Source organism: Macaca fascicularis, chromosome 7 (assembly GCF_037993035.2).
Source record: "Macaca fascicularis isolate 582-1 chromosome 7, T2T-MFA8v1.1".
In the NCBI taxonomy this organism is placed as follows: Eukaryota; Metazoa; Chordata; class Mammalia; order Primates; family Cercopithecidae; genus Macaca; species Macaca fascicularis.
This window is the reverse complement of record NC_088381.1, coordinates 91,152,545-91,180,080: the sequence shown is the minus strand read 5'-3', so window position 1 is coordinate 91,180,080 and position 27,536 is coordinate 91,152,545. Positions and strand designations below refer to the sequence as shown.

General features: G+C 52.9%; 1 protein-coding gene across 3 annotated transcripts; it reads left to right on the top strand.

The window, feature by feature from the left end:
• Window positions 1–27,234, top strand: MYH6 (myosin heavy chain 6). Of its 3 annotated transcripts, XM_065548646.2 has the most exons (40): window positions 1–126; window positions 373–485; window positions 2,013–2,083; window positions 2,423–2,635; window positions 3,893–4,036; window positions 4,284–4,440; window positions 4,536–4,563; window positions 4,829–4,940; window positions 5,248–5,340; window positions 5,836–5,899; window positions 6,162–6,260; window positions 6,806–6,909; window positions 7,004–7,142; window positions 8,660–8,928; window positions 9,219–9,389; window positions 10,594–10,903; window positions 11,941–12,011; window positions 12,297–12,384; window positions 12,474–12,591; window positions 12,738–12,861; window positions 13,148–13,284; window positions 14,919–15,174; window positions 15,334–15,576; window positions 15,724–15,900; window positions 16,185–16,330; window positions 16,590–16,680; window positions 18,802–19,191; window positions 19,523–19,649; window positions 19,737–19,855; window positions 20,191–20,387; window positions 20,908–21,091; window positions 21,328–21,493; window positions 21,597–21,721; window positions 22,626–22,934; window positions 23,125–23,328; window positions 24,213–24,338; window positions 24,543–24,818; window positions 25,926–26,021; window positions 26,659–26,793; window positions 27,158–27,234. In XM_065548646.2, exons 4-40 carry the CDS (start codon window positions 2,435–2,437, stop codon window positions 27,179–27,181), a joined length of 5,820 nt encoding a protein of 1,939 aa, XP_065404718.1. In that variant the 5' UTR covers window positions 1–126; window positions 373–485; window positions 2,013–2,083; window positions 2,423–2,434; the 3' UTR covers window positions 27,182–27,234. The 3 variants fall into 3 exon arrangements, with proteins under 3 accessions (XP_065404718.1, XP_045252133.2, XP_005560927.3); XM_045396198.3 differs by lacking the exon at window positions 373–485; XM_005560870.5 differs by lacking the exons at window positions 1–126; window positions 373–485 and adding an exon at window positions 1,387–1,412.
• Window positions 27,235–27,536: the final 302 nt, after the last annotated feature.

Sequence of the window (27,536 nt, the reverse complement as noted above, 5' to 3'; positions counted from 1 at the left end):
AGTCATAACAGGAACAGCCTGCTGAAGACCTGACACCTACAGCCTCTGAGAGGTGGCAGCATTGGAGGATGGGGAGCAAAGCCTTGAGGACCTGGGGTGCTTGAGGACACCCACAAAGAAGGGCATGTGAGTATTAGCCCTGGAGGGCTTGGAAGGGGGCACCAAAGTTCTGCCTGGGGAGGGGGCAGGCAACAGAGCCCCACCCCCATGGAATGCGGAGCCTGGGGACTAGCTGGTGTAAATCCCCAGGCCTGCCAGGCACCTGCACCCTCTGGCAGCCCGGAGAGGCAGAAGGGGGCAGCCCCCCACCCACCCCCCTCCTCCCTCAGGCCCTGGGATTAACACCATCTGCTTCTGCCCACCCCACCCCAGGAGCAGAGAGTGGCAGGGGAGGGCAAAAGCCTATGTGTGCAAATGTGGACGTGCAAATGCGTGCATCCGTGTACACAAAAGAAAGTAGAAAAGAAATCTGCAAGCTTGAGTGGGTAAGTGTGAAAAATCTGCATATGTGGCTGAAGGTGGGCACAGACGCGCTCAAGTCTACATGTGAGAGAGCCGAACTGGGGCTCTGTGTGAAAATCTGCCTGAGGCGGCAGGGGAGAATCCCTTCCATTGTTTGAGCAGGTTGGATGATGGCCACTTTATCAGGGGCATCAGGGAAGGGGTGGGGACTCCAGATGTGTCCCCAAACCAGGGTGGCCTCAAGACCTCGGGAGGACACTTGTCTGGAGACTTGGGGAATAGAAGGAGACCAGGCATGGCACTTGTGCAGACTGAGGCCAGGACAGAAGTTCCTGACAAAAGAAAACTGAGCCATGGAAGTGGACAGCAGATCCCTTCCCTGGGCACCATACTCCAGCTTTTAGTCCCTAGCACTGGGGACTCCAGTTCCAAGAGCAGGAAGATGCTCCCAGCCTGGGGCTGTGTGAGGGCAGGTCAGAGCGGGAAGGAGAGGCTGGGGAACAGGGGAGGAAAGCCCATGGTTGGGAGGGAGAGGACAGGCATTTGGCCTGCAGGAGAAGGTGACCCTCACCCATGTGTTCAATTCACCCTTCAGGTTAAAAATAACTGAGGTAAGGGCCATGGTGGGGTGGGAGAGGCGGTGCGAGAAGGTCCTGTCTTCCCACTATCTGCTCATCAGCCCTTTGGAGGGGAGGAATGTGCCCAAGGACTAAAAAAAGGCCATGGAGCCAGAGAGGCTGAGGCAGCAGACCTTTCATGGGCAAATCTGGGGGCCCTGCTGTCCTCCTGTCACCTCCAGAGCCAAAGGATCAAAGGAGGAGGAGCCAGGAGGGAAGAGTGGTGGGAGGGAGGGTCCCTCCGGAAGGACTCCAAATTTAGACAGGGGGTGGGGGAAATGAGATATAAAGGAACTGGAGCTTTGAGGACAGACAGAGACTCCTCCAGCCCAGGTAAGAGGAGGTTTGGGGTGGGATGCCCTGTAGCCCGTCCATAGATCCCCCACCGTGAGGGACCTCCTTCACCAGGAGTGGGGTGCAGATCAGTTGGAGGCCTAAGGGCTCTGTTAAAACTGCCTATCTCCAGGCCCAGGGAAGTTCCCCCTGACACAAGGGGGTTCCACAGGAAACCCAGAAACCTCTTTTCTTCTCTGACTCTCCATTTCTTTCTCTGCATCATTCTGTGTCTCCTACATGTTGTTCCCATCTTTCCATCTTCCTTCCTCCTTTGGATGGCTTCCTTCCCTTGATCCTGGTTTTATCTTGCCTCTTGGTCTTCATCGACACTTGCCACAATCGTGCTTCTTTGTCTCTCTCCCTTGCCCTTCCTTCTTGGCATGTGTTCTCACATCCCTGCCTCTCTGCTTCTAACCCTGTTTCCACACCCGGTCCCTCACACTAGTACTGACTCGGTGCCCTTTCTTTTCTGCCTCTGCGTCTTTCTCTTTCTGACTCCCTGGTCTGTCCTGCCTGTCTGTGCTCTGGGGCTGCCTCCATCCCCGGTTGGCCTGCCTCTGTTGTTCTTCAGTCTCCTCATCTGTTCTTTCTGCCCAGCTCTACCTCTGTGGTTCCTCGCTCCACCCACGGTTCAGATTCTTCAGGATTCTCTGTGAAGGGATAACCAGGTGAGAACTGCCCCCATTTTCTCTGCAGAGAGCAGGGCACGCTTCTCCTGAGAGCCAGATTGCTGCACCAGGGTTTTGCTGTCCCAAGCACTCAGCGTCACCCCTCAGCAAACTCCAGCCAGTGCCACCCCAGGCAAACCCCTTACAGAGATTGTCCTTCAGCGTCACCTCAGAGAGCAAGAGAAGCAGAGCCCTGAGTCGGGGAGGGTGCAACAGCAGGTGCCTCTCCCAGGGTGGAGGAGAGGAGCGGGTGCAGGGAGGGGGGCTGCAGAGCACAAAGTCACTCGCTGGAGCCTGGGCCCCCTCAGGAGTAACACAGCCCTCCTGTCTCTGACCCAGAGGAGCACCAAGATGACTGATGCCCAGATGGCTGACTTTGGGGCAGCGGCCCAGTACCTCCGCAAGTCAGAGAAGGAGCGTCTAGAGGCCCAGACCCGGCCCTTTGACATTCGCACTGAGTGCTTCGTGCCGGACGACAAGGAAGAGTTTGTCAAAGCCAAGATTGTGTCCCGGGAAGGGGGCAAGGTCACTGCTGAAACCGAGAATGGGAAGGTGAGTGGGGCATGGCGCCAGGGCGGAAGGGAAGGAGGTCTGGGGAAGAAGATGCAGAGGTGGAGCCACTTGCAGTGGGAGCTGAGAGAGCTGGAGAAAAACCAAGGCCAGTGGGGATGCCAGGACATGCTTCTTTGAGGAGCCCAGAATCTGATCTCTCTCAAATTGACCTAAGCAGGTGCAACAGGTGCCACCCAGGGCCATGTGCCCCTTGCCAGAGAGGATGCTGAGGGAGAAGGACCTCAGTATTCATCTCAAAGGTGTCTTGTACATAAAGAGGACACAAACACAGCATTAAATGATGCCCCCTTCTTGCACTTGTATCCCTCTTCCCTGTGCCTCAGTTTCCTCTGTGGGTCCACTTTCTCAAATTCTGTTCACCCAAATCAAGAGTAAATTCTTAGACCCAGATGAACACAAAGATCAGAAACTTTTGAGCTGAGCACTCCATCCTTGACTGGCACTCAGAAGCTGCTGGTCCCTGGTTTGTTCATGCCAGCCAAGAGAATCACCCCTGGTTACCAGCTGTGGCTCAGGGCTGTGTGTCTCATGAACTTGTTGACTGAATGTTACAACCCATTAAAGTGTAGAATAACAGGCCACAATCCCCTGGGGCTTTTGACTCTGATCCCAGCTCTGCCACCCGCTAGTCACTGTGCAGGCAAATCATTTAGTCATTTAGAGCCATGGATTTCTCCACTATAAAAAACGCTGGAATACCTATTGGCAGGATCTAGTGACATCAGAGCATGGCAAACTGCTGCCAATCAAACCACACCAACAGTGATGGATGGGGAGTGTGGAGTAGATGGGTGAACTGCTTTTCCAGCAGGGGTGAAGGTTTGCCCTGAGCAACAGATACTCTAGAGCACTGCCCGTGGGAGACAGCCTTGGGGTCAGCATAAGGTGTGCACACATCTGAGAGCTGCCAGTCTCCAGGTTTGCCCCAAGATCCTTGGAACATAGGGACTGAAGAGTGATGGTCATGGGCACAGGGTATCCCCAGAATGGTCTGGGCATCTGGCAAGAGAAAGGTATCCTAGGACAGTCTCTAGGATGGGCGATACAGTGGGAAGGGACATTATCTGGGGAAAGTGTCCCAGGGGACATAGAGGGTAGGGGCTGGGGCACTGGTCAGAGCAAGGGGAGCAAGGCTAAGTCATGGCCTGTGTCCTGGGAGGAGGTCAGTGGGCAATGCCAGCAAGGGTCCCGGAGGGAGTGTGATCACCCATCCTCCTGCCTATGTGCCCCCTCCAGACGGTGACTGTGAAGGAGGACCAGGTGTTGCAGCAGAACCCACCCAAGTTCGACAAGATCGAGGACATGGCCATGCTGACCTTCCTGCACGAGCCCGCGGTGCTTTTCAACCTCAAGGAGCGCTACGCAGCCTGGATGATCTATGTGAGTGGCTCCTGCACACTGCAGACACTTCCTGTCCTGCATGGAGGCCAAATAAGCCAGGGAGGCTCTCCCAAGGAAAGGGGGAGGACTCTCCCAAGGGACCCAAGTCCCCTTCCCCACTCCACCCCTAGTCAGTCACAGGAGGAGCAGAGCCAGCTGAAGTGAACAGGGACTTGCCTGGCTGCCACCACCACCTGTCCCAGGTTATCCCTACCAACCTCATGACCAGCCTTGTCTCCTGCTCCAGACCTACTCGGGCCTCTTCTGTGTCACCGTCAACCCCTACAAGTGGCTGCCGGTGTACAATGCTGAGGTGGTGGCCGCCTACCGGGGCAAGAAGAGGAGTGAGGCCCCGCCCCACATCTTCTCCATCTCCGACAACGCCTATCAGTACATGCTGACGGGTGAGCCTGGTGGCCCCTGGCCTCTGCCCCTCCTCCCGGACACCCACCCAGACCCTCAGCCTTCACCCCATTGCTTCTCCTCTTTTTTCTTCCAGATCGGGAGAACCAGTCCATCCTCATCACGTGAGCAAGTGCCATCCTCCCACAGAAGGGACTCAGCTGGGGGCATACAGGCTGATGCCTGCAGTGTAGCTGGGAGGAGAGGTTTAAGGCTGGGATTGCAGGGAGCATGGGGCACTGAGCTCTCATTAGAGGGGTGCCAGAGCAATGAACCATGACAGGCATATCCTGCTGAGTGCTGGGCTCTGATGGCCAGGCTGGGAAGGGAAGCATGCTGTATGGAGAACAGTAGGAATTCTGAGTTTTGATTGGTTCCTGTGGCCCCCAGGGGAGAATCCGGGGCGGGGAAGACTGTGAACACCAAGCGTGTCATCCAGTACTTTGCCAGCATTGCAGCCATAGGTGACCGTGGCAAGAAGGACAATGCCAATGCGAACAAGGTGCCATGGGGGCCACAGGCTCAGCAGAACAGGGGTTGGGGGGGGCAGGCTGACCCAAGTTACCTGTGACGTGGTGGGGACAGCCACACTGAACTGGGCTTCTGATGGTCAGCCCAGTGTGGAAGACCTTCCTGACAGGAGACACTCACCCTGAGGTCTGGGTAGGATCCTACGGAGTTGCAGACCCACCAGAGGTTCACCCAGCCCCCAACATCCATTCCTCAGGGCCAAGGCAGCCTCCCTGCCTTCTCACCACTGCCTGGAGGTGGATGGAGGATGAACCCTTGTAGTTCTGTTCCTTTCATAGGGCACCCTGGAGGACCAGATCATCCAGGCCAACCCCGCTCTGGAGGCCTTCGGCAACGCCAAGACTGTCCGGAACGACAACTCCTCCCGCTTCGTGAGTGCCTTTGACCACTCCCAATGGCCTCATCCATCCTTGACAAGAAAAAAGGGGTGCTGTTTTGCCACACCCAGTTGATTGTACTGTATCTGCCTTTGGGATATCAACATGCACATGTTGGTGGGAAGAGAGCTTAGGCTTTGAAGCCAAAGGCCTGACTTTCCACTTGCTCAGCAAGTCCTCACACCTCTCTGAGCCCTAGTTCCTTCACCTGTGAAACCTAATACTGGGAGGATTAGGTGAGATCATATGAGGGGTACGAGCAGGTGGCATTCCATGTGCATTCCCCTCTGGGCCGAGGTTCCACTAGGAGGTCCCTGCACATTGTGTGAGGGTGGCATCCTCTGCCCGGCTTCACTTATACTCAACTGAGACACCAAAGAGGTTGTTTACATTTCCAGAACCATCCAGGACTTCTGGGCTGAATAGAGGTCCAGGATTTCATTCTGTCCTTCCCACCAGTTCCCTTACTCTGTCCCATTCGTCCCCCAGGGGAAATTCATTAGGATCCACTTTGGGGCCACTGGAAAGCTGGCTTCTGCGGACATAGAGACCTGTGAGTACCAACAGGGAGGCTGCCACCCTCCAGGTCCCCCTCTGCCTTCTCTCCCTGCCTGGTGGCCAGTCTCATAATTCCTGCCATCTCCTGTCTTTGTCTGCATTTGCCTCTGGGCTTTAGAATCCTTTTTGTTTAAGCCACATCTTCTCGCCGGGCCCTCTTCATCATACTGTGGGTAACCCCTGCCCCCATGGCCACCTTCTTCTGGCTCTACTCTGTTTCTTTCCTCACCTGCCTTCTTCCCCTCCGCCCACCTCAGACCTGCTGGAGAAGTCCCGGGTGATCTTCCAGCTGAAAGCTGAGAGAAACTACCACATCTTCTACCAGATTCTGTCCAACAAGAAGCCGGAGTTGCTGGGTGAGCCTGCCTGCCACCCCCCACCCACTGCTGTCCCTGCTGCCCTCCCCAAAGCCAGCTGTGTGCAGGGCAGGGCCCTCCTGCTCCCCACTGTGCCCCCATCTTGCTGCTCACTTCCCTCCTCCCTCTGCTCACTCCGCCAGTTCTGTCTCCCTTCCCGCCCAAGATCACCTGCATCTCCTCTCGCCTCCCTGTGCAGTCACACACCTCACTCCTTCTCCACCCTTCTCTCCACTCCTCCCTCGGCTTGTCTTTGCCTTCTCTTTATTTGCCTCCCCATCTCCTATGTGTCACTCCCCTGCCACCCTCCCTCCTCCTTGTTATTGGAGCCCCTGCCAGGGCCCCTCTTCTACCCTTTCACTTCCTCTGGGTTCACTCTCGGTCCTTGCTGACTTCTCTTCTCTCACTGCTCCCTGTCCTCCCCTCCTCCATTCTCCCCATCCCTTACCCCTCCTTGCCCCCTCCCTCCCTTTCCCAACTCTCCCTGCCTCTTCCCTGCCCTCCGCCTGCCCCCTTGCCCCTGCCCCGCTCCTTGCCTGGTGCAGACATGCTGCTGGTCACCAACAACCCCTACGACTACGCCTTCGTGTCTCAGGGAGAGGTGTCCGTGGCCTCCATTGATGACTCCGAGGAGCTCATGGCCACCGATGTGAGTGAGGGGGCTGCTGCAGCCGTTCAAGGGGCTCTAGGAGCTCCTGGGGCCACCGCTCCAACCCCTCTCTTTGCTTTTCGCTCTGTCCCAGAGCGCCTTTGACGTGCTGGGCTTCACTTCAGAGGAGAAAGCTGGCGTCTACAAGCTGACGGGAGCCATCATGCACTACGGGAACATGAAGTTCAAGCAGAAGCAGCGGGAGGAGCAGGCGGAGCCAGATGGCACTGAAGGTGGGAGGGGCAGGCAGGCAGCACTGGGAAGGCCGGAGGTGCTGACCAGGCTCTCCGAGGGACTCAGATCCTAGAGAATCTGAGGCTTGTGGGGCAGCGGGGTGTGTTGAGGGATGGTGAGGGACAGGGACGTGGGAGAGGTGGGCAGACAGAAAGTCCACCACAATCCCACCAATTCCTCAACCTCCTGCACTCACCAGAACTGAGGTGGGGATTTTTCCTCCGTGCCCAAGACTCGCCCAGCCCCAGGAAGCACAGCCCCTGAGCTCTCCACATCACCATCACTAATGCAGGGCCTTTGCTCCTCAGCCCTTGGGTAAGCCCCTGGTGGGCTCATACCATGTTCTATTTGGGAAGCAGTGGGCCAGGGGTCAGGACACAGCCTAGGGCATTCGTGCATCAGTTTCCTCCTCAGTGAAATGGATCAACGATCTTTACTTACTCCTCTGGTGGCTACTGTGAGGTCCTTTGAGAAAATGTGAAGGTGCAAACAGTGTTAGACAGGTGCCCAAGAACATTCCTTCCTACCTTCAGGGACCCGTCTCCAAGTCTGCCCAGATCAAAATGTCAACCTGAGGTTCATGATAACATACCAACAGTTATTACAACATTCTTGAAATTACACCAAATAACTCCTCTAAATAGAGAAATCCCCATGTTAGGTGGCACATTTGGAAGGCTGGGAGTGGGAGTGTGGTGCAGTCTGATATACTCTTGGGGGTCTTGATCTCCCAGCCAGTCAGATTCGGTAACATGTGGATGGAGAGGACAGCATGGCCAGTCCAGGGCTAAACATTGGGGTAGAGAACGAACGAGACAGGGAGCAGAGGACATCTAGCCCTTCAGCCACATCCCTGCCCTGGAGAGGTGAGGGACACAGTGAAGGTGGGGATATGCCCACAGCAGTGCTTGCGAAAGACCTGGCCCAGAGATGCCAGAGATGTAGAGAGAGAGCTGAGAAGAGCCAGTTGTGGCAAGAGACCATGGGCTGGATAAGGGGGCCTGGGCTCCAGCCTGACTCAGGCACACATTGGTTGAGCAGCCACGGCAAGCTCTGTGCTCTTCCAGGCCTTGATTTCTTCCTCTTTAAGGAGAAGAAATTGGACCTGATGCTTCCTAAAGTCTTGGCCCCAGGACAGAGAAGGAGGCTCACTCATTGAAAATGCTCATTCAGGCCAGGTGCAGTGGCTCATGCCTGTAATCCCAGCACTTTTCGAGGCCAAGGTGGGCAGATCACTTGAGGTCAGGAGTTTGAGACCAGCCTGGGCAACATGGTGAAACTCTGTCTCTACTACCAATACAAAAATTAGCCTGGCGTGGTGGCTCACGTCTGTAGTCCCAGCTGCTCGGGAGGCTGAGGCAGGAGAATTGCTTGAACCCAGGAGGTGGAGGCTGTAGTGAGCCAAGATCGTGCCACTGCACTCCAGCCTGGGTGACAGAGCAAGACTCTATCCTAAAAAAGAAAAAAAAGAAAGAAAGAAAGAAAGTGCTCACTTACTCCTTTCCCTCTCATCAAGATGCTGACAAGTCGGCCTACCTCATGGGGCTGAACTCAGCTGACCTGCTCAAAGGGCTGTGCCACCCTCGGGTGAAAGTGGGCAACGAGTACGTCACCAAGGGGCAGAGCGTGCAGCAGGTGTACTACTCCATCGGGGCACTGGCCAAGGCAGTGTACGAGAAGATGTTCAACTGGATGGTGACACGCATCAACGCCACCCTGGAGACCAAGCAGCCACGCCAGTACTTCATAGGAGTCCTGGACATCGCTGGCTTCGAGATCTTTGATGTGAGTTGGGACCCCTGGGAGGGGGAGAACAATCACTTGCTCACTCCCACATTCAATAGTCATTTGCTGAGAGCCAGCTGTGGACCAGACATGAGAAGTCCCCAGACATGGGGACTGTGTGGTGACAGAGGCAGTCATTGTCCCTGTCTTCAGGGGAAGCCCTCCTCCACTGCCCTGACATGGAGGGGACCAGCCACGCCCTGCTGGGCTCAAGCACAGTGCACGAGCACAGCCCCAATGGCCACTCATACCCACTTCCTGACTGCTCCCACCCCTCACGCCCCCTGCAGTTCAACAGCTTTGAGCAGCTCTGCATCAACTTCACCAACGAGAAGCTGCAGCAGTTCTTCAACCACCACATGTTCGTGCTGGAGCAGGAGGAGTACAAGAAGGAGGGCATCGAGTGGACATTCATTGACTTTGGCATGGACCTGCAGGCCTGCATCGACCTCATCGAGAAGGTGCCTTCTTGGCCTCACCACCTATGTTCCCTCCTCTGCCATCCAAAGTGGCGGCCGAGTCACTTCTACACACAAGAAACTAGAGTCCCAAGAATCCCAGGCCTTTCTCCAGGCCCAGCTTCTCCCCACTGTGAAGTCATGGGCATGAACAGGATGATCCCCGCTCCGTTATTCCTTTTCCAGGAGCTTGCACTTTATGTCCCTGTGTGGTGGTCCCCTCAGTGTCTTAAGAGTGAGATGTGGTGAAGGAGAGGCCCCTGGCCCCTCTGACTGCCCATGACAAGCGTCATTCATGGAAAGACCCTAGGCTGAAATTAGAGATGTTTGCCTCCCACCACCTTCCTGTTGGTTGAGAAATAAGCTAGTCTCCAGCTCTCTTGCCTATGGGCATTCCTGAGAAGAGACAAGGCCACAGGCGGAAGGCCCTGTGGCCCAGGTCTGACTTGATCTCAGGAAACCTCTGCTCTTTGTCAGCACAGGCCAGAGCCAGAAGCGTCTGATCCACACCCAGCCCAGCCACAGCCTTCAGAAAATGGGAGCTTCCCCACATATTTTGAGTCATTATCCAGATTCTTAACCAGAGTTCTCATCTTTCAGAGCCCTCAGAATCCCATAAAACTGTGTGTGACAAAGGCATGTGTACATTCATACGTGTGTGCATGTGTGTGTGTATGTGTATTTGTGTGTACATGTGTTTTTCTGGAGAGACAGTTTTTAGTTTTAACAAATTCTTAAAAGGATTCCTGCCCCCAAGAAAAGTCAAGAACCACCACATTTTCGGAAGTGCAGAGTGTGGTGAAGAACCTGGATCCTTCTATCTAACCCTTGAAGAATTGCTACTGGTGTCATATAGACAGAGCCTGGCCCAGTGCCTTTGACACACATCTGTCCCTGCCCTCCTGCCTCTGGGGCAGTGAGCCATCAGAGAGAAGAGGCTGTGCTGTGAGGCACTGTGGGCCTTGCGGAGGGTGATTAGGAGTGCATGGCTCTTTGTTGTATCCACTGGGCAGAAAGAGGGAGGAAGGGGCTCTTTTAATTCCAGGAATATTGGATTCCTATTTTGGGGTAAGAGGTACCAGCACAGCCCCCCTTCAGCAGGCCAGTGCTACTGGCTCTAGAGTCCTTTTCCTGTCAGGGTGTGGGACTGTGGAAGCCTGGGAGCGTGCTCAGTGATTTTCTCTCTGCCTCTTCACCCTGCCCTCAGCCCATGGGCATCATGTCCATCCTGGAGGAGGAGTGCATGTTCCCCAAGGCCACCGACATGACCTTCAAGGCCAAGCTGTACGACAACCACTTAGGCAAGTCCAACAATTTCCAGAAGCCACGCAACATCAAGGGGAAGCAGGAAGCCCATTTCTCCCTGATCCATTATGCCGGCACTGTGGACTATAACATCCTGGGCTGGCTGGAAAAAAACAAGGATCCTCTCAACGAGACTGTTGTGGCCCTGTACCAGAAGTCCTCCCTCAAGCTCATGGCCACTCTCTTCTCCTCCTATGCATCTGCCGATATTGGTAAGTGGGCAGCCCTTGCGCTGAGCCAGGGGACTTATGAAGGCACAAAGGGCCAGGGTCCTGATGCTTCAAAGCACATGACTCCAGAGGCAGGCACAGGGGAGCCCATGAGTCAAGCCACCTCCTGGCTCACCTCACCACCGTCCATCTGGGCTTCTGTAGCACTTGCCGTTCTCTGCTTTGTGTTATGGGTGTTGATATAGCTGTCTCATGTTTCATCAAGATTGGGAGTAACTGGAAGTCAGTGAGGGTGGCGCATGCATCCCTGTACCGTGCCCAGCAGGGAGCGATGCATGTGGGAGTTCTCAACAAACATTGAGAGGACACTGAACAAAGGAGCCTCCAGTTCAGAAAAGGAAGAGAAAGGACGTGGCTTGAAATGAAGAAGATAAAGTGTAAGAAGAAAAGTAGAGGCTAGGCGCAGTGGCTCATGCCTGTAATCCTAGCACTTTGGGAGGCCGAGGCAGGTGGATCACAAGGTCAGGAGTTCGAGACCAGTCTGGTCAACATGGTGAAAACCCCTATCTCCTAAAAATACAAAAATTAGCCTGGTGTGGTGGTGCATGTCTGTAGTCCCAGTCACTCGGGAGGCTGAGGCAGGAGAGCTACTTGAACCCGGGCAGCAGAGGTTGCAGTGAGCCAAGATTGTGCCACTGTACTCCAGTGTGGGCAACAGAGTGAGACTCTGTCTCAAAAAAAAAAAAAAAAGAAGAAGAAGAAGAAGAAGAAGAAGAAAAGTAGAATGTGGAAAGATATAAGAAGGAAGGGCAAGTCTAGAAGAGGGAGGGCTAAGGGCACTGATGTATGTCAGTGCCTACTATGGGCAAGCACCAGTGAGCTGCCCCAGAGGCGTGGTCTTATCTAATCCTCTTTACAACTTTGGGAAGTTGTTACTGTTATCCTCATGGTAAACTGAATCTTGGAGAATTCCTTACCCAAAGTCTCAGAGCTACCAAGCTAGCAGCAGAGCTCTGCCTCTGCTCAAGGGCTCCTCTATTTTCCAGCTCCTGTTCATTATTCCTCCTCTTGTTATTTAGGGGAGAGTGGTAAAAGCAAAGGAGGCAAGAAAAAGGGCTCATCCTTCCAGACGGTGTCAGCTCTCCACCGGGTAAGAAGGGCCGAGGGGTGCCAGGACACTTGGTGGAATGGCCCAGCCCAGAGTCTTCTGGCTGCATCACCTATTCTGATGCTTGAGTTTAATGAGGAAAGAAGCTAGAGTTACGTAGTCATTTTTTGGTGTGTAGGTTCCACACAAGCCTAAACTCACGTCATAAATTATGTGCCAGCCCCTGTCCCTTTGATGATTCTGGTGAAGAGTGTCTGGGAACCAGGGTTTAAGGGCCTAAGAGATGGTCCTTGTGACTCCTAACTCCCCACCTTCATCTGCCTCCAGGAAAATCTGAACAAGCTGATGACTAACCTGAGGACCACCCATCCTCACTTTGTGCGTTGCATCATCCCCAATGAGCGGAAGGCTCCAGGTGAGCCAGGAGAAGGCCTTAGTCTGGGGAGGACAGCTGCCATCCACTTTACCCTAAGGCTGACCCTTTTCCCTTCCCTCCTGCCACAGGGGTGATGGACAATCCTTTGGTTATGCACCAGCTGCGCTGCAATGGCGTGCTGGAGGGCATTCGCATCTGCAGGAAGGGCTTCCCCAACCGCATCCTCTACGGGGATTTCCGGCAGAGGTGGGTATGAGGGCGCCCCAGAGCTCAGAGAACAGGGAAGCCAGGGCTACTCTGGTGGGAATGGGAGGCTGCAGGTGGCCCTGGAATTCTGTGGGCAGAGCAGATCACTGCAGAGCATGGGTGACTCTGGGCACTTCCTTCCTCAGGTATCGCATCCTGAACCCAGCGGCCATCCCTGAGGGACAGTTCATTGACAGCAGGAAGGGATCAGAGAAGCTGCTCAGCTCCCTGGACATTGACCACAACCAGTACAAGTTTGGCCACACCAAGGTGAGTCTAGAGCCCCACTGGGTGGTTGCAGGGCAGGTGGCCATGTTGAGTGGAGCAGAGAGGAGTTTAGGAGGCAGAACCCTAATTCTGGCTTCCCTATCAACCTTATCAAGGGCTGAAACCCAGGCTTCACTCCAGTCTTGTTTGTCTAATTTTTACTCTCACTTCTAGAAGGCATGGGGTGATGGGTCACCTGGGAGCTCATGCAGGGTCTTTCACCCTATTCTTTCACCCTGGATACTACCCTCTGAGGCTGTGGCCTGTTGCATCTACCCCTTGCCTGCAGGTGTTCTTCAAGGCAGGGCTGCTGGGGCTGCTGGAGGAGATGCGGGATGAGAGACTGAGCCGCATCATCACATGTATGCAGGCCCAAGCCCGGGGCCAGCTCATGCGCATTGAGTTCAAGAAGATAGTGGAACGCAGGTGAGACAGCAGGAAAAGGGAGGCATGCACTAGAGATATAGAGGCATATCTGCAATGTCAACTAGGTGTGGGTCAGGAGACCTGGGTTCAGACCTACCATCTGGCCTGGGAAAGTTACTTTACCACTTCGAATCTCATTGCAAATTCCTCTTCTTCTTTTTTTAAGAAAATTCTCTATAGTAAAATGCAAATTAAGACACCAATGAAATACCATTTTAAAACACTAGACTTTGCTTGCTCAGATGGTCTACAAATTTTAAAAAATGAAAGAAACAAGTAGATAATAATAAAATGAAAGAAAAAATAATTTTAAAAAGTTTTAAAAATCACTAGACTGACAAAAATTAAGAAGCCTGATCCACTGCTTACAGATGTATAAATCAGTGCAACTTCCTAGGAAAACTGTTTATCACTATCTTTTAAAGTTGAACAGCTGCATACTTCTCCATTCCACTCCTGAGTACATTCCTAAAGAGAAACTCTTATACATGTACACCATGACATGAAAAATAATCTTTTTAGCAGCATTGGTCATAATAGCAAAGATCTTAAAACAACTTGAATTTCCATCCACAGGGGAATGGGTAAATAGTATTACAGTCATTCAGCGGAACATTATAAAACAGTGAAAAGAAGTGAACTCCAACTACATGGTACAATATGTTTGAACATTAAAGCATATTGTTAGTAAACAAAGGCAAATCTTGGAAGGATACACACAGTATGATGTAATTTTTATAAAGCTCATAAATAATCAAAACCAGCCATTCACTGTTTAAAGATACATACATACGGCTCGACACAGTGGCTTATGCCTGTAACCCCAGCACTTTGGGAGGCTAAGGCAGGCGGATCACCTGAGGTCAAGAGTTAGAGACCAGCCTGGCCAACGTGGTGAAACCCCGTCTCTACTAAAATTACAAAAATTAGCTGGGCATGGTGGCAGACACCTGTAATTCCAGCTATTGAGGAGCTGAGGCAGGAGAATTGCTTGAACCTAGATGGCGGAGGTTGCAGTGAGCCAAGATTGTGCCATTGCACTCCAGCCTGGGCGACAAGAGTGAAACTCCATCCCAAAATAAATTAAATTAAATTAAAATAAAGATACATACATATGCGGTTAAAACCATTTTCGAAAAAGCAAGGAAAGGAAGAATAAGATTCAAAGCAGCGGCTGCTCCTGGTGGGGTAGCAGGGGTGTAGGAAGGAATGCACAGGTAGATTAATGGTTGGTAACATTTCACCTCTTGGTTGGGTGGTAGGTTCATGGATAGTCATTTTGCTTTCATGCTTCATAATTTACATACTTATTATAGACATTCTTATACGTAAACCCCTACATAATTTTTAACATATTTGAAGTTCTTATGAGAATCGAAAAACTGAACAGAGTAGACATTCTATAAGTGGTAGTTTCCATTACCACTAATATCCTAGCTGGGAGGATATAAACTGCCCTTTCATCAAATTGATTAATAAATATTTATCAGGCAACTCCATGTTCAGTGTAGTGATGTTGGAGGTGGGTGTGCACAGGAAGGAAGTCTACATGCCTACGAACTTGCTTAGTAGGGCCCATGATTGGGAAGCTCTCTTTCATAGTGCCCCACCCTGCCTCCACATTTCCTTGTCAGGGATGCCCTGCTGGTAATCCAGTGGAACATTCGGGCCTTCATGGGTGTCAAGAATTGGCCCTGGATGAAGCTCTACTTCAAGATCAAGCCGCTGCTGAAGAGCGCAGAGACAGAGAAAGAGATGGCCACCATGAAGGAAGAGTTCGGGCGCATCAAAGAGACGCTGGAGAAGTCCGAGGCTCGCCGCAAGGAGCTGGAGGAGAAGATGGTGTCCCTGCTGCAGGAGAAGAACGACCTGCAGCTCCAAGTGCAGGCGGTGAGGCCACATGATTATCTCTTCAGCCCTCGCCTCCCCCCCCCTAGATTATAGCCCATCTCACAACGAGGTACTGGGAGTCTAGGAGTGCCAGCTCTTTTTAAGACCCTAGGTCTCCTCTCTTTAACCATCAGCTTCCTCCCTGTTCTCTTCTCCCAGGAACAAGACAACCTCAATGATGCTGAGGAGCGCTGCGACCAGCTGATCAAAAACAAGATTCAGCTGGAGGCCAAAGTGAAGGAGATGAATGAGAGACTGGAGGACGAGGAGGAGATGAACGCGGAGCTTACTGCTAAGAAGCGCAAGCTGGAAGATGAGTGCTCGGAACTCAAGAAGGACATTGATGACCTGGAGCTGACACTGGCCAAGGTGGAGAAGGAGAAGCATGCAACAGAGAACAAGGTGAGGGCAGCTCCCTCTGGCTTCAGCCCCGGTCTCCTCAAGACTCCCAGACTAGAGTGTAGTCCTGGTCCTTGGCGTGGAAGTCCCCATAGATGTCTCCAGGCTGGTGATCTTTGACCCTAAAGGGGATGGGTTTTTGGTCGGCAGGTGAAGAACCTAACCGAGGAGATGGCTGGGCTAGATGAGATCATTGCTAAGCTGACCAAGGAGAAGAAAGCTCTACAAGAGGCCCATCAGCAGGCCCTGGATGACCTTCAGGTTGAGGAGGACAAGGTCAACAGCCTGTCCAAGTCTAAGGTCAAGCTGGAGCAGCAGGTGGATGACGTGAGTAGTAATAACCATGCTCCTGCTCTCAGAGCAAGATTTTGCAGGCAACACCAATGGCCCAGAAAGTCCTGATCCCTAGAATTGACTTCTATGGCCCTTGGAGCTTTTTTACTCTCTGTAGTTCCTCACTAGAGTAGGTCTCTGAATCCTTTGTGTTTGCAGGATTTCTCTACTGGTTTGACTTCCAATCCCACTGGACTTCAAGTTTAGAAGGAGGCAAAAGAACATACACTGTGGATGTCATGTTTTCCAAACTTTGCTTATTTTCTTCTCTTCATCAGTTGGAGGGATCCCTGGAGCAAGAGAAGAAGGTGCGCATGGACCTGGAGCGAGCGAAGCGGAAACTGGAGGGCGACCTGAAGCTGACACAGGAGAGCATCATGGACCTGGAAAATGATAAACTGCAGCTGGAAGAAAAGCTCAAGAAGTAGGACACTATGGTGGCCAGGAGGGGCTAATGGAGGTGTCTGACCTGGTAGATAGAATGCAGGGTGCTGCACCTCCATTGCCCACTGTTGCCTTGGGCACAATGGGAATGAGGTCAATCACAGCCCTCTTCCTCCACTCTCTGGGCTGGCCTGGGGAGGGGGAGGTGCTGATTTTGGTGTACTACGGCCAAGAAGACAATGAGTGCCAGAGGAAGAAAGGTTATTTGTCACTCTTCCACCCCCACCCTTCTCCTGCAGGAAGGAGTTCGACATTAATCAGCAGAACAGTAAGATTGAGGATGAGCAGGCACTGGCCCTTCAGCTACAGAAGAAACTGAAGGAAAATCAGGTGACTTTTTTTCCCCAATGCAGGAAAGTGGGAGCTCAATAGCCCTGAGGTGACTGAGGCTGCAGCAGCTGCTTAGGGTTCTACACAATATCTGGAACTCCAGGCAGCCTCATAGATCCAACCATCCCTGACTTACAGGCACTCAGGAACACTAGCCTTCCTCTGTAGAGCAAGAATACATTGTGTTAGCAAAACTGTTTGAGAAGGGAGACTCATACCTACTAAAGGGCTTCTCCTTTTGAGATCTGCTCTGCCTCAGGAACTTTCTACTCTAAGACAAATGATAGAGCTCTATTCTCCTCTAACCCTTCCTCTGGTAGTTCTGCCCTCTGAATGTGAGGTGAAAAAACAAAAACAAAAAAAGCTTCAAGGAGCACCTTCCTGTGAGCTGCTCTGTTCATATTCTTCCTGATACTAACCCAGTCACTAACCCAGGCTGAGTCCCCATAGGGCACTCATGATAAGAGCCAATTCCTACAACCTTGAGCAAGTCACTTACCCTCCCTGATCCTCAGATTCTCTTCTCACCTGTAAAATGACACTGATAATACCTACCACACAGGACCAGAGGGGATAATGTATTTGAAACCACTTTGTCAACTAGGAAATTCTATACAGGTATCATATTAATATAGCCCAATTTAGAGAAGCCAGCCAACCACTAGCCTAAGAAGGTATTGTTTTGTCTTCTCCATAGCCTTCTCATTCCTCTGCAGGTCAAGATTAAGTGAACAGCCATAGTCTCCCTTAGCTTTAATGAACCTCAAACCTCAATATGCTTTTAGTATCGGGTTTGTCAGAAGAGCCTTGAAGTCCACTGTCATCCCCATTTTAGAGCTACAGAAGCTACATGGCCAGGACTTGACATAGTGACCCCAAGGGCAACAGGAACTCAATTACTGGGGCAGGACCTTGTCCTCTCACTTTGGGGCAGACTGTGGCTGGTAGAAAGAGGTAGTCTCCCCTCTGCACTTGAGGCCCATGGCCCAGGCTGCAAGTAATGTATGAACACAATTCCACTCCTCTGGGGCTGCATAGGGATTGGCCCACCTTCATTAGTAATTTGCCCTCCCATCTTCTTGGATGCCCCTTCTGGGTTTTAGCTAGAATGTCGGGCCATCCTCAAGTTCTTCTACCCTAGGTCTGGGCAACTTCTTTGGCCTCTTGGACTCAGAATAACAGTCCTGTTAATCTCATCAGGTCTTGGCAATAGGCTACGGCTCCTCCTTCATCCCCAAGATCTTGCTCAGAAGTCTCACCTTCTCCATCCTGGGAGCAGAGGCACGGTGGTCCTCTCTGCTGCTCCTAGGACTCATCCATGGACAGTCCTTTAAAGCTGTCCATAACCCCAGGTGAAGGGATTCCCACTGAACCCCCATTTTGCTCCTGGCTAACCAGACAACAGATCAAAATGGTGGATAGGATATTCTCCCAATTTAGCCAGGACCAAGGCTAAGGTCAGAAAAGTGAGGTAAGGGCATTTAAAGAGGATGAGGAGATGAGGTGAAGAGGAGAGTACCCTGCTAGCACTTTCCTGGCCTGGAAGGGAGCAATCGTCTTGAAACCCAGCCCTGGGCATAAACACAGCAAGCCTGGGAGAGCAAGGAATATGGTTGATTGGACTTTGTGGTTAACTTGGAGAATTGCAAAGGTATTTGATTGTTTTGAGGCATAGTGTCACAAATATTTGTAAAATACAAGCACTCACTTTCCTGCCTTATGGATAGCGGAACAGAGCCTAGTGAATCTGGGGACTCTGAACTTCTTGATCTCACAGGATCCTAGGATTCCCCTTCAAACACAGATTCTCAGGATTCGGGGCTGCAGATGCTCAGACTGGGTCTAAGATGCCCTCGGGAGCTTCAACCAAATTGCTATTGATGGCCTATGCATTATAGGATGTTCAGCAGCATCCCTGGCCTCTCCCCTCTAGATGCCAGTAGCAAGCCCTACCAAGTCATGACAATCAGACATTACCAACCATTCCCTGGGGCACAAAATTGCCCCTGGTTGAGAACCACTGCTTGAGAGGGACGTGAGTTCCTGGTAGCCTTTTAGAGCCGGGGGGATTCCAGTGGAGGGGTCCAGGCAGTGGGTCTGAGCCCTTTGTGTCTGACCCAGGCGCGCATCGAGGAGCTGGAAGAGGAGCTGGAGGCGGAGCGCACCGCCAGGGCTAAGGTGGAGAAGCTGCGCTCAGACCTGTCCCGGGAGCTGGAGGAGATCAGCGAGCGACTGGAAGAGGCCGGCGGGGCCACGTCCGTGCAGATCGAGATGAACAAGAAGCGCGAAGCCGAGTTCCAGAAGATGCGGCGGGACCTGGAGGAGGCCACGCTGCAGCACGAGGCCACGGCCGCCGCCCTGCGCAAGAAGCACGCTGACAGCGTGGCAGAGCTGGGCGAGCAGATCGACAACCTGCAGCGGGTGAAGCAGAAGCTGGAGAAGGAGAAGAGCGAGTTCAAGCTGGAACTGGACGACGTCACCTCCAACATGGAGCAGATCATCAAGGCCAAGGCAGGCTCTGCTCAGCCTCCCCTCTCCCTCTCCCCTGCACAGGGGCACCTCCCCCACGCCTTCTCTCTGTCCAACATCTCCCTTGTCATTCTCATTCCCTTCATCACCCTTTAGTCTCTCTTCCTCTCTCTCCTGCCCCTCTCTGGCTCTCCTCTCCCTATCTCTTCATGTTCCTCCTTTCTTTAATTCTAGTACCTCTTCAGACTGCACCCTCCCACACCTTCTGTGTCTCCTTCCTGCCCTCTGGCATTCCCCATCTCTGACCCTCTCTTCCTTCCTCTGGTCAACTCAGCCCCTCCCACACTCACCTTTCCTGTCTTGCTTCCTGAAGGCAAACCTGGAGAAAGTTTCTCGGACGCTGGAGGACCAGGCCAATGAGTACCGCATGAAGCTAGAAGAGGCCCAACGCTCCCTGAACGACTTCACTACCCAGCGAGCCAAGCTGCAGACTGAGAATGGTGGGTGCCTCTAACCAGCCCTGCACCTGCCTACAGCAGGACATAACTTGTGGAATGGCCCACAAGCCCCTCTCATTTCACCTCCAGGAGAGTTGGCCCGGCAGCTAGAGGAAAAGGAGGCGCTAATCTCGCAGCTGACCCGGGGGAAGCTCTCCTATACCCAACAAATGGAGGACCTCAAAAGGCAGCTGGAGGAGGAGGGCAAGGTGAGGCCCAGTGGGGAGGGTGGGCAGGCTTGACGGCAGCCCTGGAGCAATTCACCTCAATGCCAGAAATGGAGCCTGGAGCTGGAGAGAGTCCTCTGCAAGGGAAAGACTCTCCAGTCTAGGTTCTGCCCTGCAGCTAAACGTCATTGAATGCATCTTTCCTTATTCTTAAGCGAATGGGGTGAGCAGACTGGAAAACTCCTCAGACAGTGAGGTTTAATATCAGCCCACATGGTGCATAAGGCTGGGCTTGGTTGAAGTACTAGACAAGAAGAGAATCTAGAGAATGGGGCACAGGGAGTCTCTCCCACCTCCTGGTGCCCACCCCTCCCCAGGCGAAGAACGCCCTGGCCCATGCACTGCAGTCGGCACGGCATGACTGCGACCTGCTGCGGGAGCAATACGAGGAGGAGACGGAGGCCAAGGCTGAGCTGCAGCGCGTCCTGTCCAAGGCCAACTCAGAGGTGGCCCAGTGGAGGACCAAGTATGAGACGGACGCCATTCAGCGGACCGAGGAGCTCGAGGAAGCCAAGTGAGCTCCAGATACCCCCTTAACCTGACTCTCAGAGAGGAAGGGGTGAGAGGACCTGGGGTGGGGACCGGCAGAGTGGTCATGGGAAGGAAGTGGAAGAGACAGGAGGATCTCAGAGGGCAACAGAAGTGCTTGGAAGAAAGCCTGAACTCTATACTCTGTGAACTCTGGCTGGCCCTGACCCGCTTCCTGTGACAGGCGAGCTTTTGGCCCGGGTTATACCTGATGCTCACGTATAAGACGAGCAAAAAGCTTGTTGGTCAGAGGAGCTACCGTCGATCAGCCTGTGTGGGGGGCGAGGGCAGGGGGCACTGACGCCCACATGCCACTGCAGGTAGGGAGGATGCCTGGGCAGCACAGGCTGGCGGACTCTGTTCTAGGCATGAGCAGGCTCAGCTCCTGCTAGGCTGGACTTACGGCGTCTCAAGGAGATACAGGGAGGGGGTGGGAGGAGGTCCACCCAAGGCTCCACTGTTGCCCAGTAGAGTCACACACACACCCTCCACCCTCACCTGGGCAGAAAGAAGCTGGCCCAGCGGCTGCAGGATGCCGAGGAGGCCGTGGAGGCTGTTAATGCCAAGTGCTCCTCGCTAGAGAAGACCAAGCACCGGCTACAGAATGAGATTGAGGACCTGATGGTGGACGTGGAGCGCTCCAATGCTGCTGCTGCAGCCCTGGACAAGAAGCAGAGGAACTTCGACAAGGTGGGCCCTGGGTGAGGGCTGCAGCCAGCATGCAGGGCAAGGGGGTGTGAGGGGTTCAGTGCGAGGCCAGAGCCGTCCTCCTTGGAGGCTGGGGAGGAGGGCAGGGCTGAGCCCAGGCTCGGGGCCAGGGACAGATCTTGGACATGGGGCTGAGGCTGGGGGCTGGGGCACTGGGAAGCAGGAGGGCTGGGGGGCTAAGGCTGGGGGGCTGAAGAGTGAGCCTTGTCTCCGGGCAGATTCTGGCTGAGTGGAAGCAGAAGTATGAGGAGTCGCAGTCGGAGCTGGAGTCCTCGCAGAAGGAGGCTCGCTCCCTCAGCACAGAGCTCTTTAAGCTCAAGAACGCCTATGAGGAGTCCCTGGAGCACCTGGAGACCTTCAAGAGGGAGAACAAGAACCTTCAGGGTGTGCTGGGGGTCCAAGAGGCCAGAGATGAGCTGGTGGGAGGGAGGGCATGAGGGGGCAGGGGGAACACAGGCTTTGAGCTTTCTGGCCCTCTGGTCCCCAGAGGAAATCTCGGACCTTACTGAGCAGCTAGGAGAAGGAGGAAAGAATGTGCATGAGCTGGAGAAGGTCCGCAAACAGCTGGAGGTCGAGAAGCTGGAGCTGCAGTCAGCCCTGGAGGAGGCGGAGGTGAGGGCCGAGAGCTCCCAGCACCCCAACCCTGGTCTGCCACTGTCTCCCACATCTCCCTCACCTGCAGGTGACCCTGAACCCAAGACAAAATCTATTCATTCCATATTCTTTGTTCAACGTTATCTACCCACCATTCACTAACCATTACTACCTCCAAAGCCAAGGTCTGCACAAAGGAAAATGTCAGTCTGATTAGACGCCAAAGGTTTTGTTTCTTACCAGGTTTTAAAAGTTGGAATCTGGCCATGATAATAACCACTTAAACAGTGGGTAGGAGTGTGGGCTCCAGAGTCAAACAGGCCTGAGTTGGAACACAGCTTGAGGACTTTCACTGTGTCATTGGGCAAAATCTTTAATCACTCTCTGCCTCAGTTTTCTCATCTGTAAAATGGAATTAATTGCACATACCTCATACAGTTTTACACATGATTATTATAAAGATTAAGTGAGGTAACACATTTAAGCACTTAATATATATTAGCTATTGTTACTCTTCATTTTTATGCACCTGGGAATAGCCCTGAGTTTTCTGGGCTTCTAACTTTTCTCAGGAAAGGGTGAGGGACCTGGAAAACAAAGATAAAATTTTGAATTTGTGGTTATAAAAATTCCTCTCTTTTCTATAATACTTTAGACAGGTCAGGAATTTACGCAGTGTTAGTGCCGGAGGGTCTGGCAATTGTGAAGTCCAGACCCTTTCCTTGACAGAGGAAGCCCAGGGAGTCCAGCACTTTCTCCCCAATAGCACCATGGGGGGCATGAATGCAGATCCCACCTCCCCATCTCTTCTCAGCTCTTCTTCTCTGGGCCATAGTCCTGGCTGACACCCTGTATCTTCTCATCCTCTCTCCCAACCCTGCCCTGTGCCCTGTCTGCCCACCCTCACCCCACCCCTTCCCAGGCCTCCCTGGAGCACGAGGAGGGCAAGATCCTCCGGGCCCAGCTAGAGTTCAACCAGATCAAGGCAGAGATCGAGCGGAAGCTGGCAGAGAAGGACGAGGAGATGGAACAGGCCAAGCGCAATCACCAGCGGGTGGTGGACTCGCTGCAGACTTCCCTGGACGCAGAGACACGCAGCCGCAACGAGGCCCTGAGGGTGAAGAAGAAGATGGAAGGAGACCTCAATGAGATGGAGATCCAGCTCAGCCATGCCAACCGCATGGCCGTCGAGGCCCAGAAGCAAGTCAAGAGCTTGCAGAGCTTGCTGAAGGTACACGGGGACAGGACATCCCCTCACCCAGAGGGGACTGGCCTCCACGTGGCCCGAAGAAGCAGTGGTGTCTCAACACAGGCACCAGATTCCTCCTGCCCCTAGGTTACTGCAGGGACCTCTGACAAGTGCCCTCGATGAAGGGCACCAAGGCTGGCTCCCCGCTCATGCCCACTCTCGTGATTCTCAGGACACCCAGATTCAGCTGGACGACGCTGTCCGCGCCAACGACGACCTGAAGGAGAACATCGCCATTGTGGAGCGGCGCAACAACCTGCTGCAGGCTGAGCTGGAGGAGCTGCGTGCCGTGGTGGAGCAGACAGAGCGGTCTCGGAAGCTGGCAGAGCAGGAGCTGATTGAGACCAGCGAGCGGGTGCAGCTGCTGCATTCCCAGGTGAGAGGGTCAGGAGCCACCTTGTGGAAACCTGCCGAGTGCAGAGCCCAGGACATCTAGAAAAGCCAGATGTTCTAAGTGAGCACATCTAGCCAGGGTCAGAAATCATTTCCTCTCTTAGGCCAACTCTCATCTGTGGTGGCTGCAGAACCATTGTATTGAGAAAGCCATCTCTGCTTAGAAGCTAAGAGTGTTGTGATTGATTGCTGATACCTGCCAAAGTCACAAATCTGGGAGTAGTGGAACATATCCTGTTATTTGATATTCTTGAACTAAAGGACAGCCTCCAGCTTGTTCTGTAAAGATGAGAGTTTGGGAGTTTAAAGAAGCATAACTGCATCTCTTGCAAACCAAGCTGGATAGAACACCATTTTTCTGCAGTCCCACCCACCCACACTGTTTTCAGTTATACTCTGCAATGAGACTTTGTGCCCACCTTTTACAGTGCCCTGTGGAGTCTTGTTCTTTAGTATATGTGAGAACGACATCATTCGCTTACCTCATCCCCTCTTCCTTACCCCACTACATTCTTGGTATAGCTGTAAACGTCTCTGGAATATTGTCCCGGTAGAAAGTTGTTTCCATTTTCCTTGGAATATTGGCATGCTCCTACAAAAACATGTTTCTAAAGAGCTCCAGGGTATTACTGCAGACCTTTTGCTATTTGAAGTCTTTTTTCAGAATTTAGTAATCTTAGATATAATGTCTAGAATGTATCCACTTTCATAGGAAAAGGGAAAGCAGGTACAAAACAAGGAATAGTCTAAAAGCAGGCTTGTTGTTATTTTAAAAAATGACCACCTTTAATTCTCCCTGGAGAAAGGGTATGAAATCGGTAACAAAGTGCAGTATATATTTGATCATTTTTCTCTCTCCATGTCTAGAACACCAGCCTCATCAACCAGAAGAAGAAGATGGAGTCGGACCTGACCCAACTCCAGTCGGAAGTGGAGGAGGCGGTACAGGAGTGCAGGAATGCCGAGGAGAAGGCCAAGAAGGCCATCACGGATGTAAGTGACCGCCCACCTTCTGCCTCCTCTAAAGACACAAACAAGGCCCTGGGTTCAGGCCAGGCCAGGCCAGGCCGCTGTGCTGTAACACCAAGCCAACTCTGCAGTTCTGAGGGTTTGAGGGCCTGATGGGAGAAAGATCCTTTGGGGGCAAAAGCCCCGGCCCTGGGCCCGTGTTCCTTGCCACCTCTCTCCTGCACACAGGCCGCCATGATGGCAGAGGAGCTGAAGAAGGAGCAGGACACCAGCGCCCACCTGGAGCGCATGAAGAAGAACATGGAGCAGACTATTAAGGACCTGCAGCACCGGCTGGACGAGGCGGAGCAGATCGCCCTCAAGGGCGGCAAGAAGCAGCTGCAGAAGCTGGAAGCGCGGGTGCGGGAGCTGGAGGGTGAGCTGGAGGCCGAGCAGAAGCGCAACTCAGAGTCGGTGAAGGGCATGAGGAAGAGCGAGCGGCGCATCAAGGAGCTCACCTACCAGGTGCGGCGGGGGGCCAGGGGCCAGGGGCCAGGAGTACATGTGGAAGTGGCTTCTCTGGCCCCGCTGCCCCACCCACACAGGGCTCCTGTTACCTCCTCCTTGAGATGCTGTTGGTAGATTTAACCTTCTTCTCAGGCTGTGCAGTCAGTTTGACTTGAGCCTATGAGTTTTTCCAGCAAATGAAGAATCTACTTCTACTTCCTGAAAACTCTTCTAACTAGCCTTTCCCCAGGTTTTTTTTTTTTAATAACTCAAAGTGCTACCATGAAGACTTCAGAACAGTCCAAAGAATCTTTCCACCTTCAACTGTGGGGTTAAGAGTCAGGCGAGGGGAAAAGACACGGAAATCTTCCATGGAACTTCTGGCACACAAAGAGAAGGCCACAGAGAAAGAGGACCCCAGAATGTTTTAAGACCTCCATTTGCATAGCTCAGAGTTGTGCCCTTGGCCCGTTATTTTCAGCGTACCTGGGAAGAAAAGGCCGAGGAGACGAGGGTGTCAGTCCATTTGATAGATGGATACCAGAGGCACAAGAAAGAGGTTACAGATACAGAACCACAGAGTGATTTGTGAACAGAAGTAGAAGTGGCATCCTGGCACATACAATGATGAAGAGTGATGTTGGAGCCAGTGATCCCGATGCCTGAATTCTGGTCTAGTACAATATATTAGAATGTAGAATAATCTGGATTATGATAATACCCCCTTCTTTCTGCATTCCTCATTATTCCTCTTCTGGTCAAGAACTGCTGGCCAAGAGAACCTATGTAGGTCCAGGTTGGAGCTTTAGCCACCAGATTGGAGCTGGAACAGATCTGGTGCTTTTATATTAGCACATTAGGAAATTCCATAGGTTCTGAGCCCCTCCCCCCACTTCTACTTTAAGACTTCAGCCTTCATTGCTTTGTGGATCCTTGACTGACAACCCTGCATTGCCCCTTTGACCTGCAATGGAGTCAGAGAATCTTCCCCACCACATCTTTGACCTGGACCATTGCAGGGAGGGGCAGCAAAGGCAAAGGGAGAAGAGTAAAATGATGGAGGAGGGAAAGGTGATTGCATTTGCTCCCCCTCCAAACTGGCTTCTCCCACCCTCCCACCCCCAGACAGAGGAAGACAAAAAGAACCTGCTGCGGCTGCAGGACCTGGTGGACAAGCTGCAACTGAAGGTCAAGGCCTACAAGCGCCAGGCCGAGGAGGCGGTGAGTTCAGAGTTTTCTTCCCTTTCTCATCAACACACCTACTATATGTGAGAACCAATGCATGTCTCCCCCAGAGGAGCCTGGTCAAAGAGTTTGCTATAAGCTGTAACTCTCAAACATTTATTGTACACATCTGGTATGCTCAGAGCCGTCAGGTGTTCTGAATTAACAAAGGCACCACCTACAAGCTGCTTACAATTCAGACACCATAACCCAACAGAAGGCTATTGCAGGACATGGGGCAGCCAAAGCTGAAGGCAGGAAGGTGGCAGTGGAATTGGGCCTGGAAGGGGACCCAGCTAGGCACAGGGCAGTGGGGAAGACATCTGGGTGTATGTGAGTTGCTGGTGAGCATGCCTGCGCAGGGACAGGTGCAGCAAAACAGGATTCTGAAGGGTCCCAGATCAGGCAGCATGGGATTTGTCTTGGGCAGTGGATGGCCGTGAAGGACTCTGAGTGCTGGACATGTTTGAGGAGAGCACAAGGCAGGTGCAGGATACCCTTGGAAAGGCTGTTGCAGGAATATGCATGAGGCATGGGTGCCTCAGGGACAGGGAGCTGGAACCTCAGGTTGAGAGGCTGAGAATCCCACAGCCCATCTCCAGCTCATTCACCCATCCCCATTGTCCCACCACAGGAGGAGCAAGCCAACACCAACCTGTCCAAGTTCCGCAAGGTGCAGCACGAGCTGGATGAGGCAGAGGAGCGGGCAGACATCGCTGAGTCCCAGGTCAACAAACTTCGAGCCAAGAGCCGAGACATTGGCGCCAAGGTGGGTCCCTTCCCTGGGCTTCACTAGTCACTTCCACATTAGCATGCCCCCTGATTTGGGTGCCCCTCGGAGTGGGCACTGCTTGCCCTATATGTAGGCAGTTCTGGGGGTCCCACAGCTCACGTAACCTGAGAATCCACTCTCCTGCTCAAAACAGCCCCCCACTGACTAGAACTTCTGCAGAGATCCCCAGTTCCATCCCCCTAAACCACAAGTGCCTCTAACTTGAGACCACAAGATCCCTGGAGCCCTGCCTCTCCCCCCAAGGACATCTCCCTTAGGCCTCTGAAAGCCCCAGGGATTTGTCCCCACACACTTCTCCCTCTTGCCAGCTCCCCACTCACACCTCTTATCCTTGTTGCAGCAAAAAATGCATGACGAGGAGTGACACTGCCTCGGGAACCTCACTCTTGCCAACCTATAATAAATATGAATGCCAAACTCTGCCTGAGCCCATCTGTCCTTCCTGCCAGCTGTCCATCCTGGATCAAGGCAGTAGGGGGCCTGAGAGGAGGGAGGCCCCCAGCCCCTGTATCAGAGCTGCCAGAGCCAAGGCATCTCGTATCCACAAGGAAAGAGACCGAGGTGCAGAGGAGTGAGGTGTTCTGCCTGAGGTGGACAACTGTGAGTCCCAGTTCTGCTCAGTCAACCACACAAGGGCGGAGAGGGAGAAATTTCAAAAGTGGAGAAAACGATGGCATCAAAGTGGTGAGCCAGTCCTAGATGGTAGGAGATAGAATTTT

Coding starts and splice junctions, on each gene's coding strand:
- MYH6 (XM_045396198.3), top strand. CDS start 2,435: ATGACTGATGCCCAGATGGCTGACTTTGGGGCAGCGGCCCAGTACCTC. Junction 6,261..6,805: donor CAAGAAGCCGGAGTTGCTGG/GTGAGCCTGCCT, acceptor TGCCTGGTGCAG/ACATGCTGCTGGTCACCAAC. Junction 16,331..16,589: donor CTGGAAGAAAAGCTCAAGAA/GTAGGACACTAT, acceptor CTTCTCCTGCAG/GAAGGAGTTCGACATTAATC.